Here is a 20580-nt window from a genome sequence, read left to right on the forward strand (position 1 = left end):
CAATCATTGTCTGCTTTCTCACCAATCAGAAAGGATATATGCTCCCATATGTTCATAGCAGCACAATTCACCATAGCTAAGATCTGGAAACAGCCTAAGTGCCCATCAGTAAATGAATGGATTAGAAAACTGTGGTACATCTACACGATGGAATACTATGCTGCTGTAAAAAAGAAGGAACTCTTACCATTTGCAACAGCATGGATGGGACTGGAGAGCATTATGCTAAGTGAAATAAGCCAGTCAATGAAGGAAAAATACCACATGATCTCACTCATTCATGGATAATAAAGACCATTATAAACTTATGAACAAAAATAGATACAGAGGGAGTGCTGCTTCAAACAGACTGTCAAACTGCAGCGGGAAGGCCGGGGAGGGTAGGGGGGCAGAAGGGGGGGTAAGAGATCAACCAAAGGACTTATATGCATGCATATAAGCACAACCAATGGACATAAGACACTGGGGGGTAGGGAAGGCCAGGGGATTGTCAAGGGCGGGGGAAAAAAGGAGACATATGTAATACTCTTTGTAATACTTTAAGCAATAAAAAAAAATCATTGCTTTCTGCTACTATAGATTAGTCTCTCTGCATTTCCTATTTTACATAAATAGAATCATATGATATTTATATATTTTTGTCTTTCCCTTTTGAGATTCATCCATGTTGTGTGTATCTATAGTTCATTACTATTTATTGCTGAATAGTATTCCATTGTATGGATATACAAGGTGGGGCAAAAGTAGGTTTCCAATTGTGGAACAAAGATTTTATATTTTGTACTATTACTTATTAATTATTGTACTATTTTTCCATATGAACATGTGTTTGATGGATGTTTGGTTTGGTTGTTTCCAGGTTGGAGTTATTACAAATTAATCTGCTCTGATCATTTTCATGGACATATGCTTTCATTGCTCTTGGATAAATACCTAGGAGTAGAATGCCTGGATTAAATGGTGTGCATATATTCAACTTTTAAAGATATTGCCAAGTGTGTTTAAGGTGGTGGTGCCATTTCATGTTCCCACCAGCAGTGTACGAGAGTCCCAGCTCCTCTCCCCTCCCACCAGTGCTAAAGGGCAGCCATGCTAATTAGAGTGCAGTAGTATCCCAGAGTTTCAATTTGCATTTCCCTAATGACTAATAATGTTGAAATTATTTTCCTGTGTTTATTTTCCATCCATGTATCTTCTTTCATGAAATGTTTATTCACATATTTTGCTCAGATTATTTTTGCAGGGTTATATTTTTTATTATTATTGAGATTTGGGAGTTCTTTATATATTCTGAATATAAGTCTTTTACCAGATGCACAAAAACAGTTACTCCCCATCTGTGGTCTACCTTCTTGTTTTCTTAACAGTATCTTTTGAAAGGGCAGAGTTTTTAATTTTGATAAAGTTTAGTCTATCAATTTGTGGGGTTTTTTTATGAATCATAGTTTTGGTGACCTATCAGGGAAATCTTTGTATAACTCAAGCTTTTCTTCTAGAAGTTTTGAAACTTTTGTCAAAAGTCAGTTTTACAGATACATATGGGTCTATTTCTGAAGTCTCCATTGTGTTCCATAAATTTATTTGCCTATCCTAATGTCAATACCACACTGTCTTGAAAACTGTCATCATAAAGTCAGATAGTATTAGTCTTCCAATACTGTTTTCAAAGTTGTTTTGGCTAGTCTAGGCCCTTCGTATGTATATTTATGTTAATTTACAGATGCAATTCTGACTTTCATAAAATTTCCATTAGGTGATTTGCTAGAAGCCCAACCTCTTTGTTATGCAGGCCCCTTGTCAATACACTAACAACAGTTTAAATGCTGTCCTGTGGCGGCTGAGGACATATGCCGACACGGGAAGTTGGGACGGCTAATACAAAAGCTCACAGTCTTTCAGCAGTGAACATGGCATGGGAGTCGCAGCAGCAGCAAGGAACCCCACAGTTAGCAGAAAGAATTGAAACTAAAGAAGTTCTTCTGATATTCTCTTAGGCATGTTCTTTAAAGGTGGTTTAATACACTTTCATTTTCAAATAAAGTACAAATAAACCCTACCATCAGTAACATCCTAGGATTTCAGTCAGATGATGAGCCTGCATACTCACAGGTGAGACTGTAGAACCAAGTGGAGAGTAAGTTTTCCCTGGAGGCAGATTCTGCTGGGACTGGGAGGAAAAGGCAACACTGGTGGGGAGACTGAGGCCCAGAGCTGACTCGTGACGATGGGATTTACCGAGTGAAGGTAGAATAGGCCCACTTTGCAGATTAACCAGAGTGCCCACTGGCAGCGATTGTCTAGCAATTACCTACAAAATCTTCACATGTTGTTTTTGGCTGCCAATATGCCGTTCCCAGTTCAGCGTTCCCATTTCCTGCTCCAAAGTTCATCCTGTGACATTTGGTCACTATAGGAGGAAGCAATAGGAGGTAATTGTTCCGGGAGAACATCCTGCACTTCTCCTGTTTCCATAAAAGGAAGGGAACTTCTCCACCTCTCAAGAGGGAAGAATATGAGGGACCTCCAGCTTCTGCCTCCCTCATTTACTGCTTCCCAAGTCCTGAGACTGACTCTTCCTCGTGGTGGCTGAGCAGGACCTCGGCAAGCTTGGCTGGGTGCCTTCTGTGTTCTCTCACCCACCGCGCCAGCACGTGACGGGCTCTCTACCCCTGCCAGGAGAGGCTTGTTTTCAACCAACTCTGCCAGTGACTGGGCGGAAGTGATCACATCACAGGGGGTGTAGGAAGAAGCCCACTTGGCCAGAGACCCACGCTACATTCTCCAGTTTACCTTTATCAGTAGGAAACCTGGCCTTTTGACCTTGGAGTGTCTGGCTCCTGTATCTTGGTTCTAATTTCAGAAAGGGAAGATTGGTGTGTTGTGGTCTCCTACCACAGCTATGTTAACATGCAGGTAGTTTGGAAAAGATACGCTGGTGGGGGAGGAGGGATAAAAGAATAAGAGGAAAGCAAATGAAACAGAAAATATGGTCAGAGCCATAGCTCTGAGAAGTCCACAGAGTAGAAACTCGGGATGCAAGGGTTGGGCTTTTTAGGGGGGGTCTGTTCTTGCTAGTGTGGGGCCTGCAGAGCAGCTGGGTTGACAACAGAGGCTCATGAAGAATAGGCCCCGCTTAGGACACACTCTCAGACAGGCTGCAGACCCCTGCTAGCCCTGCTGTAGGAAACCCTTCACCTCTCCCATTGGCAGCTCAAGGTGAGATTTAGGCAAGTCTGCATGTGGTGTGTTTGTCCCTTAAAAAGAGAATAGCCTGGTGTCATCTGTGTGTATGCAGCTTTGACTTTTCTTGTGTCCAATATTTGTGATAGAAAAGGGGGAAGGATGGGGACTAGAAGTCAGGATTTTCTAAGGTATGGTATGCACGCCAAGATGTACATTATACATTTATTTTAGCACATAAAAAATATGGCTAACTTGTTTTGTAACAAATGATACCGCTTTTCCATTTACAGTGGCAATATAAAGTTTGACTCTAAAGGTAAACTTAATTGGAAAAAAAAGTTATTTTCGAGAAAATAAGAAAAATATTGCACATTGAACTTGAATGTGGTAGAAATTGTGAAGGTTGTCTGCGAATGATGGAAGTCTGGGATAGCTAAAAGTCATGTGGGAAGGATCACAAGACACCCAAAATATGTATTACCTTTTAGAGGTTATTAATAGCAATGTTGGATCTTTCTAACCATGATGAAATCTAGGATTTGTGGTGAACACATATTATGTGACTCTTTTAGAGATTAATTATAATCACACAAAGTTCATCTCCAACTCAGCGTTGTTTTTTTGCTTCCAAAATGACACATTGTGAACTGTACTGAAGTCTTCAACTTTAAAATGAACCAAAATTTAGGCAGTTAATGGTGGATAATCAAACAAATATAGCAAAATCTTTACAATGATATAGTCTAGATACATGGGTATTCACTGTGTAATTTTCAACTTATCCTTATATTTTAAAGTGTTCAGAATAAAATGTTGATAGAAAAAGACACTAAAGCACCTTCCTTTATGTATCGTTTGGTTGGCTTTACAGGTGAGTTTTAACGTCGGGTACAGATCAAACACAAACGTATAACAGAAGGCACTTTATGCTCTGACATTTCTTATCTACCAGTTTAGACAAGCTGTTTTCACCTGCCTGATGATTCAAACGTGCTCTTAGGTTAACAGGTGGGTTTTGCAATGCCCCCCGGGGGCGGTGGGGGGGGGAGTTAGGCAAGAGCAGATGCAAACAGGCTGGCAACCTGCCTCCCTTTTCCTGAACAAAGATCAAGAACAAGGGGTCACTGTTCAATAGCCGCAGCTGTGAGGGAATGTGAGCAGCGGGCTCTGCTGTCTCATAACTTTCACAAAAACATCTCGGAGGTGAAGGACTTGCACTTTTCTTGATTTAATATCCATTGTGCTTTTCTAAAGTTGGAATTTTAAACTCTCCTTGGAAGAGCTCGGTTTGAAGAGTAGAATTTACAGTCAAAGAAGTATGTAGAGCATGCACTACATAAACACCTCTGTTAAGCAGAAAAATAAAGATGAACTCAAATAACTTAAAAGCACGCCAGTGGCCTTATCAAACAATAAGGATTAAATTTAATCCAACTCAGGGCAATATTTAGGCTTTTTTTTTCTCACTTGTGTAAAACAAACACTTGACAATGAGAAAAACAAAAGCATTCAATGTAGTGCCTGTCTCCCTAAGGGGCGGGCCTCTGCTATTCTTTCAAATGAGAATATTTATTGAGCGCATTCAACTTTATGAAAGTATCTTATTTTAATGAGATGAAAAAATAGGCTTTTCCAGTTCTAGCAAAAAAAAAAAAAAAAAGTGCATACCAAAGTGAATCAGGCCAAAATTAAGAGGATTTATTTGCTCACAATTTCTGTAAAGAATTAATGACGCATTTTAATAAAACATTTTTAGAGGCCTTCCTTCTTATGGTGAGATGCACTTTTTCATATACATGTCATTTCGATAATTGTTTCTACTGAAGTCTACACCAAAAAATCACTACAAAATATTACCCAAAATTTGCCAACCCACTTATTTAAGTCATTAATTTTCCTAAGGCCACTCTAGTTTCAAAAGAAACATAATTTTTTGTTTTAGTTTGTTTTTTGTTGTTTTTTTTTAAAAGGTAATTTTATTTTTCCAATCAGAAATAATTTATTACACAGGAGTAAATATTGGAAAAATTACATAGACACATAGACATGGCATCTCATAGTCCTTAGTCTTTTTCTGAGAAAAAGACAGCCATTCTCTGAAAATCCCTTTACATTCATTCATTTATTAATAATTAACTGATCATCTAGCTCTCTTAGTCCTACTTATTTTCCAAGTCTATTTCCCATTTAAAAAATTACTTAAAAAAATATAAAGGACACAAATTTTAAAAATGCAACTTGATAGGTAAACACCTATGAAATTTCCGATAGATCAAGATATAAAACATTTTTAGCAGCCTTCCCTCTGATAGTTGTTTTTTTTTTTTTTTTTCAGTAAAATCAATTCCCACCTGAGTTAGCCAGTCAGTTTTCTGCTGAGTCAGAATGTGATCAAGAACTGGAATTTCAATATTTATCAAATATGAGCCTTACTGAATTAAAAACTAGCATTAGGCAGGGAAATGAGTGAAAGAACATTCCTCTTGTCCCAAAGTCCTCAGGTCCGAAAGAATCAAATAAGTACTTGCTGTTATTAAACATGTTACAACTTTATCACTACTCAAGAACCTAAAAATTGGTAGTTTTAAATTATAAATCTTAAGATGCAATTCTTTGGTCTGGAAACTAAATTCTTTTTAGGAATCATACCACTACCAAACCTATTCATAGGGTCCCCAATATAAAGTTACATACACAATCTGAAATTTCCAGGCAGCTCTGATAAACTTTGCTGAGGTGTATATGAAGTCCTCTTGCTTGAAGTGACTCCATGGGCATCATTACCAGATACAGAAGCACTAGTACTTTCGTTTAACAGGACATTATAAGACATTTTGATAACTACTATATTAATAATAGCAACATCCATTTTAATTATTTTTTAATATATATTGTATTGATTTTTTACAGGGAGGAAGGGAGAGGGATAAGGAGTTAGAAACATCGATGAGAGAGAAACATCGATCAGCTGTCTCCTGTACACCTCCTACTGGGGATGTGCCTGCAACCAAGGTACATGCCCTTGACCGGAATCGACTCTGGGACCTTTCAGTCCCCAGGCCGATGCTCACTGAGCCAAACCGGTTAGGGCAGCAACATCCATTTTAAGGAGCTCATCTAAAAACTACAATGGAGTCATCTCAATCTCATTTGATGATAACTCCTTACCTCAGTTGATTTGGCCTTTCTACCTCCTCTCACAGTACACTGGCAGAGTCTTTTGGCTCCTACTTCCAAAATATATCCAGAATACAATCATTTCTCGTCACATCTATTGCTTCTTTCCTGGTCTAAATCACCATCTTTCTTGCCTAGATTACTGCAAAACTGGATGCTAGAAGATAATAGAGAAATGCCTTCAAAGTCCTAAAGGAAAATGAGTTTGAACCTAGAACTGCCGGTCCAATCAAAATGAAGCACGGAGGCCCAGCCATTGTGGCTCAGTGGTTGAACATCAACCCATGAAACCAAAAGGTCACCAGTCCGATTCCCGGTCAGGGCACATGCCCGGGTTTCAAGCTCTATCCTCAGAAGGGGGCATGCAGGAGGCAGCGGATGGCCCTCTCATCAATGTTTCTCTCTCTATATCCCTCTCCTTTCAAGAAGAAGAAGAAGAAGGAAGAAGGAAGAAGAAGGAAGAAGGAAGAAGGAAGAAGGAAGAAGGAAGAAGAAGAAGAAGAAGAAGACGACGACGAAGAAGAAGAAGACGACGAAGACAGAATAAAGGCCTTGTCAGACATGCAAGGACTCAAAACTCATCTCCTGTGAATGCTTTTTGTGTGTGTTGGGGGAGGGGGAATACTTATCAATATACTTCAGCAAACAAACAAAATCAAGAAAGAGTGGGATACAAAAGAAAAACAAAATGAAAAAGTAGTACATAGGCATGCAAAGAAAACATATCCCAGGATGTTAGTGAAAAGTCACTTTGTCCATATTCAGACAAGTTGATTAAAAAGCTTAAAATGATCTCAGGATTATAGTGAACGATTTTTCTTCGCTCAAAGTAAAATTTTAAAAGGCAAGAATATGCTTCAGGAATCTCAGGATGAGAGATAAAAGCACTCTGAACAAATCTGATAGTTCAATAGAATGATAAAAAAAGTGTTATAGTGAAGAAAGCATTTTTCTTGCAAAAAAAAATAAAGAATAGCAATTACTCCAGGAAAAATAAAAATCTGCCATGTCCCAATTATGAAGCAAATGACATATAGTATAATTTAGAGAAAATATGGCTAGAAAGTAAAATAATCCATTTGACCTCAGCATAGAATATTCTGCTTAAATCAGCATATATTTTAGGATATAAGATTGGGTATGTAGGAAACAAAATCACCTGGTTTACCTGTGAATACTTTTGCATAATCTGGCACATAGCAGCTATTCCTTTGCAGAATTTAGAATCAATATATAAAGGAAAAACTGAAGTCAATTATAGTTCCCCAAAGTAATATATATCTATTAATATTGATTATATAAACTAATAGTACAACTTAGAGAAGCTAGGAGGTAAAGGGCAGTAATAAGTTGGAAAAAAGTATAGAGTTGGTTGCCCCAACCGGTTTGTCTCAGTGGATAGAGTGTTGGCTTGCGGACTGAAGGATCACGGGTTCATTCCTGTCATGGGCACATGCCCGGATTGCAGGTTTGTTCCCCAGTGGGGGGCATGCAGGAGGCAGCTGATCAATGATTCTCTCTCATCATTGATGTTTCTATCTCTCTCTCCCTCTCCCTTCCCCTCTGAAATCAATAAAAATATATTTAAAAAAAAGAAAGTATAGGGTTGGTCATTTTCACAATGGTAGGGAGACAAGAGATATGTTTAAAACTGATGAATTAAGAAACATTACAAAAGTTATAAAACAGAAGAACTAAAAACATAAAATGGAGAGGAGAAATGGAGATAAATTGCTTATAATTCATAATGGATAATCAACAGATTAAATGATACATCAAGGAACAGCAGCAATAACCTGCAAGTGACAGAGGTATTATCTGAAAATTTTTTTTAAAAAAGTGTACATCTGAAATTTATATAATCTTATTAATCAATGTTATCTCAATAAATTTAATTTTTTTTAAAAAAGTGTTTGTTGCCAGGCCAGCCTGGCTCAGTGGTTGAGTGTCAACCTATGAACCAGGAAGTCAGTTTGATTCCTGGTCAGGGTACATGCCTGGGTTACAGGCTTGATCCCCAGTTGGGGGGTGGGGGGGTGTGCAAGAGGCAGCCAACCAATGATTCTCTCTCACCATTGATGTTTCTCCTTCTCCCTTCCTCTATGAAATCAATATATATATATATTTTAAAGTGATTGTTGCTGTGGCTGGTGACTCGGTTAGAGCGCTGTCCCATACACCAAAAGATAGTGGGTTCGATTCCAGGTCACATACCTAGGCTGTAGGTTTGGTCCCAGGTTGAGGGTGCATACAGGAGGCAACTGATCAATGTTTCTTTCACACATACATGTCTCTTTCTCTCTCTCTCTCTCTCCCCCTCCCTCCCTTCCTCCCTTTCTAAAATCAATAAACATATCCTCGGGCAAGGATTTTTTTTTTTAAGTGGTATTACCTCTGAGAAGTGGGATTGGTGTAGATGGCAGGGAAGAACATGTTTATTTTTTATTTTCTATCTGCCTGAATTATTTAAAAATTTTATTCAGGTACATGCACTAAAATTCAATTGCTTTTAATCCTAAAAAACATTAGGCTGGCAGCTGACTGTGTAACACTGTAGGAAGATCTCAGGAGATTATAAAAAGCAGTTATAAAACTCAACAATGATTTGAACTAAAAAGCCACTTATAAAAAGGCATAAACTTATTGAGTACTACTGAATACAGCAAGAATCGATTAAAGAGGTTTTATAGTTATAACTTGGTGATTTAGACAATGTTTAGTATTTTCTATTTAAAATGGCAAAGATTAACTTTAAAACTAATCTTATCCAAAGTAATATAACAAATAAATGTGGCCCTTAAAGTATATCGGATTCTGGACAATTCAACTTTGGACAAAAAAAAAAAAGTTATTATGTATATTTATGAATAACATATGATGTTCCAATTCTTTAACACATTTGTTTAAAAATAATGGCATTAAAATAAGTAATCCTTAAAATTATTATGGTAATAGTATGACACCAAGGTTATAATATTTTAATAAAAGTTTTACATTTCTGGAACAACTTATTGCATACACTGTACATGATATAGCAAACAAGAGGAAGAAGACTGAAACAGCCTTCCTACAAATTATTTAAAGTACATTTCTTTTGACTATTTACTCAGAACATATTCCTGTCACATATTCTTTTGGTATTCTTCTAGATTGTTATACAAAAGCCTAAAAACTTAAAATTTCACATAAAAATAGTTATTTATCTGGGTATTTAAAAAAACAATTAAGTATTCAAATTAAATAAAAAGGTGCTCTATTTACCAATGTGTATTGCAAAGAAATAGTTAAATATAATATTTAGAAAAACATCAAGAAGTCGGGTTTCCTAATGGCTGCTACAGTTTAAGTTGGTAATTCAAATTTTATTTATAATTTTAAAATTATACATTCCGTAGGTATAAAAGTTTTAAAAAATACATTCCAATTTAATAAAACAAAAGGCTTTTAAATGTACATTTTCAAACACTGCTGTGCTCGCTATAATGACTACCCTGTAGATAAACTTAAATAAGTTAATTTTTAAAAATCAGTAACATGTAGTATACTGGCAAGATTTTTTAGAAACAAATGAGGGTAATTATAAAGTCAATGTTATAAATGTACTATTACAAATAAATATGATTTATGCATAATTAATTTTTTAAAGCAGAACTTAAATATGCATAGAGTAGGTGAACATTTTTATAATCTAAGTCACCAGTGCAGAAATCTGGGCACTTAATCCTTTCAGTTAGAGGATTTCAATTTAAAAGATGACTTCTCACTGGGGATATTGTGACTTTCTGTGAACCAAATATAGTCTATTATTTCTACTCAGCTGCATCTAGTACTTTGGTTCATGTGTTTCTATGCAATTCCTCCTTTGACTTAAATGTTCTTTCCCTGAAAACAACATTCTTAAGCTAATGATTTTGGCCTCATGACATATATTTTAAAGATACATGTGATTCTGCAACCAATCCTTCCCCCCCATTAATACCAACACATATATGCACTTATAAATATATACATATTTTCAGGATTATAAAAATATTTAATTTCCATAAGCTTAAATAATTACTGTTAATACAGAATACATTAATATTTGTATACTTTTACTTTCATTTACAAAAAGGTTCTTATATAGCAGCATTTGCATTGCAAATGAAATGTGATCAAGTGGTGTTGCAGTGTACGTGGACTCATACTGCAAATCCAACTGAGCAGCTGCAATATTCCTCTAAAAGGAACATCTGTTTCAGCTACAGAAGAGCAGTTCCTATGAAGTACAAAAATCGTGAGGGGCTAATAACTTCTGTGAACGCTGTAAGTGCATTTAAAGTTATCTCCAAAGAATTGGCAAGATTTATTAAAATATACCCAAGAAGTCCAAGTTATCTTTACCCCAAGTAAAATTTCCTAATAAGATAAGTAAAAATTATATTAGCGAATATGTGTTTTTAATTGAATCACATTAACTTATTAGAAATTAACTGAAGGCTTCAAGAATTAAAAGAATAAAATAAAAACTTCCCTTGTGAGAAAGATTTGAAACTTTAAACATTATGAAAAAACAAAAATTCTCAAACACTCATACTAAGCTTGTTTTTGTTGAGCTCACGCTCCAGATTTCCAATCAATGTATCAATACTTTCTTGTAGATCTTTGAGATTGACTTTTCGATCCACCGTAGACTCAATTGTCTGCATTGTCAAATACGTCTGAAATGTGCACTCTTCGGACAAGGGAATTGGCTGTTTAATCATTATATCGGGTCCATACATTTTGCTGCAATTTTCTCCATCTTCTGAAGGGACATCATCATAATCCACATCATTTAAATTTTCTTTTGTATTTAAAAAGTAGTTTTCTCCACAGCTGCTCCAGTCTCCTGCATAACGATTGCTAAGTGGACTGTCTAACCTGGTTTGCCGTGGCCTAAGTACTCTTGATGAATCGGTACCACTCAAATTTAACATCTGAGGTCGTTCCTTCTTCTTCCTCAAATAATTCAGAGAAGACTTCTGTTCTGGTGATTCTTTGACAGTTAAACGCTGCACTAGAAACAAACAATAAATGTGCTTTGGTGATAGTAATCCAGCTGGCCTTTAAAAAACAGAGCTAAAGATAAGCCACTTAGTAACTACAAACATGCATTAAAACAAAAACATGCACACTATCAAAGAAAGCATTCCATAATTATTTTTTCTATCACCAGACATAATCAAGATTAGGGACAGCGCTAGTAGAATGTACAGTGGAGCTAGTTCATGCCATATCATAACATCCCCAAATAAATCAATTTCCAATGTTGATTAACTTCTGTTAATTATTATCTAGCCATAATTCAAACAGTAGCTAAGCTGGTAGCTTCTTCTAATTAAAAGCTACAGCAAAAGCAGGCAAGGCATGTTGATGTACAAACAAAACAAAACAAAAAGTTCCTTCGTCTGCAAACGTCTAAATAAGGCAAGGCATCTAAAGTGCTCACTCTGAAAGTTCTGACCTTTGTTTCTTTGCAATTCTATTAGCAGCAGTGTCATAATTTACGTTACCAAGCAGCCCCAATTTCACTTTGATAAAATGCACGAATACTAGACTTGACTACGTGTTACCTGAGTTTGATTATACGGCATTAGCTACTAAGAGTCTTCATTTATTGCCTGAAAATAGTACAGATATTTTATTTTCCCATTCTGGTTAGGTAGCTAACAATCTCAAATAACATTCCTCACAGTAAGATTAAATTCTCCTAAGGGTATGCATTCTGCTTGCTGTACAGATTACCACAGAGACACACATTATTCCATGACAAACCATTTAGTCTTTTGTGTATATTGAACAGAACATTTGTCTGAGGCTCTTCTGTATGTAAAACAAACTTAATTTAAATATTGAAGCATAGCTGTTAAAACCTGTCCATACCTCTCTTTCTGCTTGTTTATTCTCGGTTAATAACTACCTCTCCACCTATATTTCCCTTCTCTAAGGTAAAGGGAACAAATCATCATCAACAATGCAGCAACTTTCACTCTCCAAAGTGTGAAGTTGCTGCATTCCTATGGTACAAAATGCTTGCTTCCTGTTGTATGAAATAAAATAATTGAAAAACAATACAAACAGGCATATGGTTCTAGTTTTCCAGAATTACAGTGATATTACAGTATTTTTCAGAAGTCACATAATATTCTTACTTGGATTTTATTAAAATACTTGGTAACTGTGTATAGATACGTTCTTGAACATTTCTGTTTATCTGCATTTTTATTATGGTTATTATATATCATTATGAATAGCTAAAAGCTCTTTACCTAAAATTTTCCATGAAACTAAAGGTCTGGTATTAAAATTGATCTTTGATAACAGTATTAATAAAGAATGTCCCATGCCATTAACTGATGTAATGGCAGAATGGACATCTGAATTTTTCCACTGTTTAATTATTCATATTGCTTTTTCTTCTCTAGCTTCTTATCTCCACTAAGTCTCCTTGCTTATCTCTCATTTTCTGTGCTATTCCTGCTCTTACTGCTTAAGTGCCATGCCTGTTGTTTTCGTCAGCCTATTACAGTATTCTGCTTATCTTGAGGTCACCTGGTTTGTGACCCAAACCAAAGTAAAACATTTTTGACTCTGTGTCTGAGCTTGTGTTACTTTTCTGACATTCACCTGCAAACCCTATATTTATTTTACTAATCAAGTCCTTACTCAAACATTATTTTTGTATATTTTCTTGGGAAATATTTAAGAAACTGATTATAATAATAGTCATATCTTTTATACTAAAAATTCAATTTCTGAAAAATCAACCTCACTAGCTTCTTAAATTACTGATGGTGGAATGGTTTCCTATTAATTATGCAGAGAAAATGGCTAATTATATTTATTTATTTTTTTTATTTTAGAGAGAGGAAGGGAGAGGGAGAGAGAGATAGAAACATCAATGATGAGAGAGAATCACTGATCGGCTGCCTCCCTCATACCCCCTACTGGGGATCAAGCGGGAAACTAGGCCATGTGCCCTGACCAGGAATTGAGCTGCGACCTCCTGATTTATAGGTTGATGCTCAACCACTGAGTCACACTGACTGGGCAAAAATGGCTAATTCTAACCACCCCAAAAAAGTTCTAGTTTTCCCAGCACTGCTGACTACCCACTTCAACAGAATAAAATTTATTTATTTTTGTCTTTTAGTATATTTTTATTGATTTTAGAGAGGAAGGGAGGAGGGAGAGATAGAAACATCAATGATTAGAGAGAATCACTGATCGGCTGCGTCCTGCAGGCCCCACACTTAGGATGGAGCCCGCAATACAGGCATATGCCCTGACTGGGAATCAAACCATGACCTTCTGGTTCATAGGTTGATGCTCAACCACTGAGCAACGCTGGCTGGGCAACAGAATAAAATTTGGGGCAACAGAATAAAATTTAAAATGCAGTCTATATGGTGCTGGAAAAGTTTCACAATGTAATGATAAGTACTAAGAAACTTTTCTTATCTTGTTTTCTACCAATAGGTTTATATCTTTAATCACCACTTTATTAGCCTTTTATCTACAGTGCAATTGCCTAATTTAACAAAATACATTGTCTAATTAGTGCCAAGCACTGTGTTAGGACTTGGGAATACAAGTCCCTGACCTCATGAAGCTTTGTCTAGGAGAAAAATTAAACAAAAAGGATTAGGGAAAAATCAATAGCTTTTCCAAAAAAAACCTGTCCCAAATCTACTCATCATAGAATATGCGATATAGCAAATAGCTGGTCTAGAGTTACACTCTGTCTAAAGCTATTTCCCCACCTGTAAAGTGAAAGAGTGGCCTATCAATAATTTTCAATAGGATGATCTAACCTTCCAATGCCAATCGGCCAGGGTTCTAATGGATCACTTTGAAGACAAGTTTATCAAATGGAAAGCTCAAAGGAAATTATAATCTTGCCCAAAATGGAAAAAACAGCATATAAGCATAACCAATGGACATAGACACTGCGGGGTAGGGGAGGCCAGGGGATTGTCAAGGGCGGGGGAAAAAAGGACACATATGTAATATACCTTCCAATGCCAATCGGCCAGGGTTCTAATGGATCACTTTGAAGACAAGTTTATTGAATGGAAAGCTCAAAGGAAATTATAAAGAAAAGAAAAGAAAAAACAAACAAACCCACAAAACAAAAAGTTAAGAAAGCAAAAAGGAAGGGTGGAACCAACTCTTCTTACCTCTGGAGTAGGGGAGATTCCAAAAAGACAAATAAAATATGCATACCAAGGAGAGCGCAACCCTTCTATTGAATGTATGATGGGCATTCACCAAGTTCACATGCTGTGACCCAGTCTCTATGTCACCATCAATTTTCTCAGGCTCAGTAACTGTCTTACATCTACTTGACTTCTGCCTTTTCTTGAACCCAAAAGTAATGATTTAGAGGGCAAAACTAACTGCTGTTTCCTCTCATCTTTCTACCCTGTTCTGTCCTTTGTCTAAGATGGTATAACTAAAGAAAAATAAAAGATTATAGAAAAGGGAGCAGTTATTGCTAAATCCAACAACACAAATCTCTGCAATAAGATATTAATACACTAGGAGTCAGTTGTTTAAAGATATCATTGAAATACAGTGAATCTGAAAACTACACCTGTTTTTTTCTATAACAGAGGATATAATTTAATTTTTACTTCTACACCCAGAACTAAGTTAGCTATTACAAAATAATGAAATGACATTAATCTCTGGTACAGAATTAATGATAAAGGACTCAGGTACTGATAGTAATTTAATGATATCTCCAAGCAAGCAAGTTTACATGTGCAATTAGAATGATAAGACAACCTGACCTGCTTGGCTCAGTAGTTAAGCATCAACCTATGAACCTGGAGGATACTATTCGATTCCTGGTCAGGGCATATGCCCAGGTTGTGGGCTTGATCCCTAGTGTAGGGTGTGCAGAAAGCAGCCGATCAATGATTCTTTCTAATCATTAATGTTTCTACATCTCTACCCCTCTTCCTTCCTCTCTGAAATCAATAAAAAAATATATATTTTTAAAAAGAATAAGATAGCTCCTCTCCAAATTCCTGATGTTTATTATAATTAAAGCAGTTTTAGGAAAAGCTAAGAAACCCACATTTAAAACTTTAACCTGAATGATTCCTTATTTTAGGCACTAAATGTAGTATTCAGACCAATTGTACAGAAAATCTTGACTCAGAATTTTAAAATAATAATACATACTAATTCAGTTAAAATGTCAATTAGAAATTATTTTTAGCTCTGTGTTTAAAAGAAAGCAAAAGTTTTAACTTTCCAAATTTAAGAGCTGAAAATTTTAGCTTAAATTTTAATTCACTTTTAAAAATTAAATGTAATTTAAAAGACTGAATCAGCATTCCTTTGTACTTTAATCTCTTCTTCTCATCTATATACAGTAGGTCCTGGGGTTATGTGGGAGATCCGGAAATCCATTCCTACGGCACTATGTAATGCGATTTTCGCCGTAAGTCGGAACCCACCTACATAAGCACCTACGTCACTCACATGGACACATACACAGCAGTAATGAAGTGAAACAGTAAAAAAAAAAAAAATTAAAGATAAAATAAATAATAAAAAACATAAAACACATATGTAGATACGTCGAAAAGACGGAACTTTTTTTTTAATAAATAAATGGGAGATGGCGACATAACCACGAAACGATGTATGAGTCCGACATAACCCGAGGACTGTCTGTATATAAAAGTCCAGCAACCATTAAGGCGGAACGATCAGAACAACCCTTCGCTATGATGCACACTAACCACGGGGGGCAGACGCTCAACACAGGAGCTGCCCCCTGATGGTCAGTGCGCTCCCACAGTGGGAGTGCCGCTCAGCTGACCAGGATGAGCAGCTGCTCCCGCAGCGGGCGCCCCACCAGTGCACAAATTCGTGCACCGGGGCTCTAGTTTGTCTATAAGAGAGTAACAGTGCACATTTACTGAGAGCTAACTTTATGCTAAACACTCTGTTCATTGCCTTAGATGCTTTATCTCAATCTTCACAACCCTGAGGTAGACACTATTTACAGAGAAGCAAACAGGTCTCAGGAAAATAAAGTATTTGCCTCAGCCCACACTGTGGGTGAGTGCCGCAATCCAAATCTGGATCCAAGCCTGACTCCAGGGCCAAACACTTTCACCACTGTGCCTTCCACTAGACATCTAATTACTGTGCAGTGTTGGGAAGTGAAGCAAGGGTTACTTCAGGATAAGAAAATTTTGGAACTTAAATACAGGATTCTTTATGGGACATCTAATTAAATACATATTCCTTTTAGCTCTGCAACTACACAAGAGATACATGAGGACAATAACTGTCAGCATTTTGTTATTGACTGCTTCAAGAGATGGATAAGAAAGCTAAAAAGATCAGAGATAATTGTCAATTCAAGCCTGGATAATTTGAAGAATGACCATAAATGCAGTGAAGATGTCAAGAAGAAGAATTGATTTAAGGAGAAAAATAAATTCTCCTTCATACCAGTTGAACTAAAAATGAGAAAAGAAATTAATATTTACTTGAGTACCTATTATGTGCCAAGAACTGGGCTGAGCACTTACATACATAATTTTTAACTTAATCCTCCTATAAATTCTACAAACATACTAAATCCAAATGACAAACGGTGACGCTGAGACTCTAAGATATTAAGGAACTTGCCCAAGGTCAGACAGCTAATAAGTGACACAGCCAGATTCAAATCCAGATTGAACCAAATCCAAAATGTGTACATTGATCTATATGTCTATCATATTATCAGCAAGAGCAGACATATTAAATTGAGAAGTCTAAAGGGCAGGTATCAATTCATAAATATTTCCAAAAGCAAGACCTAAAAAAGGTGTTCTTTAAGCACATAGGAGTATATTTAATCATCAACAAATTAAAATATCCTATTATTAAGAGAGAAAAATATTTCCATAAAATCATTTACCTGGCCAGAGCTGAAGTAAGTAATGAAGAACTTCAATGTGTTTTTTAAAGTCCAAAGCACTTGCAAGTTCTTCTGAATCGGTAAAGACTCTGTTGTTGTGGTTGGAAGTCTCTTGCCTCTGACTTAATAATACTGGTCCGAAGCACACAGCCAAGTTCTGGCAGGTCATCTTATTCACTTCATGGTAAGAAGCCACCAATTTCAAATGATCCAACAACATCTTTAGGGTTGCCTAAATGAAATCAAATTACATTTCACCTCATATAGTTACACAAGGGGAAATTCAAGAGCACACTGTATAGCAGAAAATATAGACAGGCATCCTGTTACTCTTAAAAGGTTATTTCATGAACAAGCAAGACAAACACTCATAGACACAGACAACAAAATGGTGGATAGCAGAGGGAAAAGAGGGTAGGGGAAGGTAGTAATGGGTAAAGGGGGTCAAATATACTGTGACAGAAGAATATTGGACTGTGGGTGGTGAACATACAATGCAATATGCATACATTAGTAATGTATTATAGGACTGTACACTTGAAATCTATGTATTTTTATTAACCGATGTCACCCCAATAAATTTAATTTAAAAAATAGAACCCCCCCCCAAAAAATAAAAATAAATAAAAGGTTATTTCAAAGACTTGCTTAGAAGTTGGATGTTTGGAACTTGAAACATTTTATTATAGAAATGTTATACAAAACCCTTAGGTTCCAATAACATAATTAAGTGGTCAAAATATATACTCTTTATAAAATGTTCATGAATGAATTCCAAATTTCAGCTGGAATCCCTGGGTAAATATATCAGCAGCATTTTCCTCTCTTCCCTCCTCTAAAATGACAATAGCAAAAAGGCTATGATGGAAATGGGATTAGAGTAGTAGTGTTCATTTTTAAGTACAGATAAATCCTGCAGTCGAAAGTAGGGTACTATCTAGGAAGCTGAGCATTTCGGAATGTGGCCAGGTTCTACTGTGATCTAGATTAGGAAAAGGACCAATGTGCTTCTTAACTAATCAATATTTTAAGTGACAAACCATGAAAAAGGGAAGAGTAGTATAGTTAGAAATTAAAGCAAATTTATTGAAAAAAAGAATTTTAATCTTTGAAGAAAATAATCTCATAAGGGCAATTTGCTCAAGAAGTGGAATGGTTATTTAGGTTTAGTCAATAGTGAAAAGGAATTATGTTTTTTTGAAGTAGTGGCAGATAATCAATCATTTAACAAATAAAATGAGTGTGTGATGTCTTCTTCATAATTGTACTGAAGAAATAAATTCCAACCAACAATGTAATTCAAGTAAAAACAGAAAAAAGAAAGTTATATATTATTTCTGGAGCTCTAAGTAACACTTGGGTTTGGTGATTAGAAGGTCATTAGTAACCTTAGCAAGAACAAGTCCACAGAGAGAGGGGAGGAAGCCAGATTACAATGTGTTGAGTAATAAATGAGTGGTAAAGAAGCGATGACAGCTGAAAGAAAGATTCCTCCAGTGTTTGGCTGTGAAGGGAAAGAATTAAGAGAGTATGAAAGCAGAGAAGACATAAATTGATATTTTGAACTCAAAATCTGTCACACACACACTCACATACACAAACAAAAGCACAACTGGTTTGCCCTAGCCGGTTTGGCTCAGTGGATAGAGCATCGGCCTGGGGACTGAAGGGTCCCAGGTTCCATTCCAGTCAAGGGCACATACCTCAGTTGCAGGCTCCTCCCCGGCCTGGGCCCTGATCAGGAGGCAACCAATCGATGTGTTTCTCCCACATCAATATTTCTCTCTGTCTTTCCCTCTCCCACTCTCTCTAAAAATCAATGGGAAAATATCCTTGCATGAGGATTAAAAGGAAAAAAAAAGCACAACTGGTTAAAAATATTAGGTTCAATCTCAATGGAAATCCAAAAAATTCAACTAAAAATTAAAAACCTATTCTGTCTATTAAATAAGATGAGCCAAAAAAGTAACTGTTTTGTACCGTTTGAAAAGTAATATAAAAACGTATTAAGAGCCTTAAAATGTTCACATCCTTTAAATTAGCAATTCCACTGAGAGTCTCATACAAATAAGTAATTGTAACTGAAAAGAAATATGTGAACAAATATATACAAATAGGTTCAAAACCTAAATATTATACAAAAGAGATTATGATAGTTGTGATATTGCATAACCTTTTTAGAAAGGATGTTAATAGCGTGAGCTTAAGGGCCAGAAAGACCTAAATTCATGTGACAGACTTACACTCATAAAAGCTATCTAGCTTTGGGCAAGTGATTTAAATTTTCTGATACTCATTTCTTCATTTACATGTAAATGACACATAATTATACCTTGTATTTGTGTGGGAATATTTCTACCCTTTCACCCCACCCTTCTGCATCTGCTAACCTCTTTATAGCTGCTCCCATCCCCCACCGAAAGAGTAGTAATTGCTAATCTAATTGGACAGAGCACAGGTCATTCAGAAGACAGCAGTAAACCAGTGAATGAAACTATTGGGCTTAACATCTCTGCTCACTAACTCTTGACCATTCTTCCCTCACATAAGAAATTTAGGCAAGCCCTATATTTATCTGGACAAGCCCAACCACATGTTTTCCCCTTATTTTTCCTTTTGTTCTAAGAAACAACCGCTCGCGCGAGGTAGGTTAAAGACTGGTTCTGCACACCCAGCCATCCTCCCACCTACCCTGCAGGCATACCTGAAGACACTAGTCCCAAGATTTAGATTGTGAGGAGGGGACTAATGGGAAGAGGCAAGGAGAAAGGAAATGGTGGTGAGGGCTGCTTAAGTCTTAAGGCTAAGCCATGTGTACCAAAATAGTTATCATATTTTTAAAATACTAAAAGGAAATAAATAAAAATGTTAATTACAGTTGCCTTTGGGTTTTGATCATTATAATTTTCCATTCTTCTTTTCTATATAGTCCCAAGTATCTATAATAATAAAAGGGTAATATGCTAATTAGACCAGATGTCATTCCAGACATCCTTCTGAATAAAGCCAGGGCCGGAGCGAAGCCCAGGTGTCTACCGGCGGCTGGAGGAAAGCCTGGATCCCGGAAGCCGCCCAGGTCCTGGGTGCTGGCAGCAAGGGGAAGGAAGGCCTACTCTTGCACGAATTTTTGTGCATTGGGCCTCTAGTTCTATAATAAACATATTAATATTAAGATAACAATACTCTTTAAAAATTAGGAGAATATTAAGGAGAATATTAGGAGAATATTCTTAGGAGAATATTTATGTCTAGGCTAAAATCATATA

General features: G+C 36.4%; 1 protein-coding gene across 1 annotated transcript in view; it reads right to left on the reverse strand.

The window, feature by feature from the left end:
- Positions 1-9300: 9300 nt before the first annotated feature.
- Positions 9301-20580, reverse strand: part of SYDE2 (synapse defective Rho GTPase homolog 2) — a 40180-nt gene continuing 28900 nt past the window's right edge. The window contains 2 exon segments of the mRNA XM_006086154.3: positions 9301-11398; positions 17315-17546. Coding sequence (XP_006086216.1) covers positions 10923-11398; positions 17315-17546 — 708 coding nt within the window. The 3' untranslated portion in view covers positions 9301-10922.

The sequence above is a fragment of the Myotis lucifugus genome, unplaced genomic scaffold (genome assembly GCF_000147115.1).
Source record: "Myotis lucifugus unplaced genomic scaffold, Myoluc2.0 scaffold_25, whole genome shotgun sequence".
Classification (NCBI taxonomy): Eukaryota; Metazoa; Chordata; class Mammalia; order Chiroptera; family Vespertilionidae; genus Myotis; species Myotis lucifugus.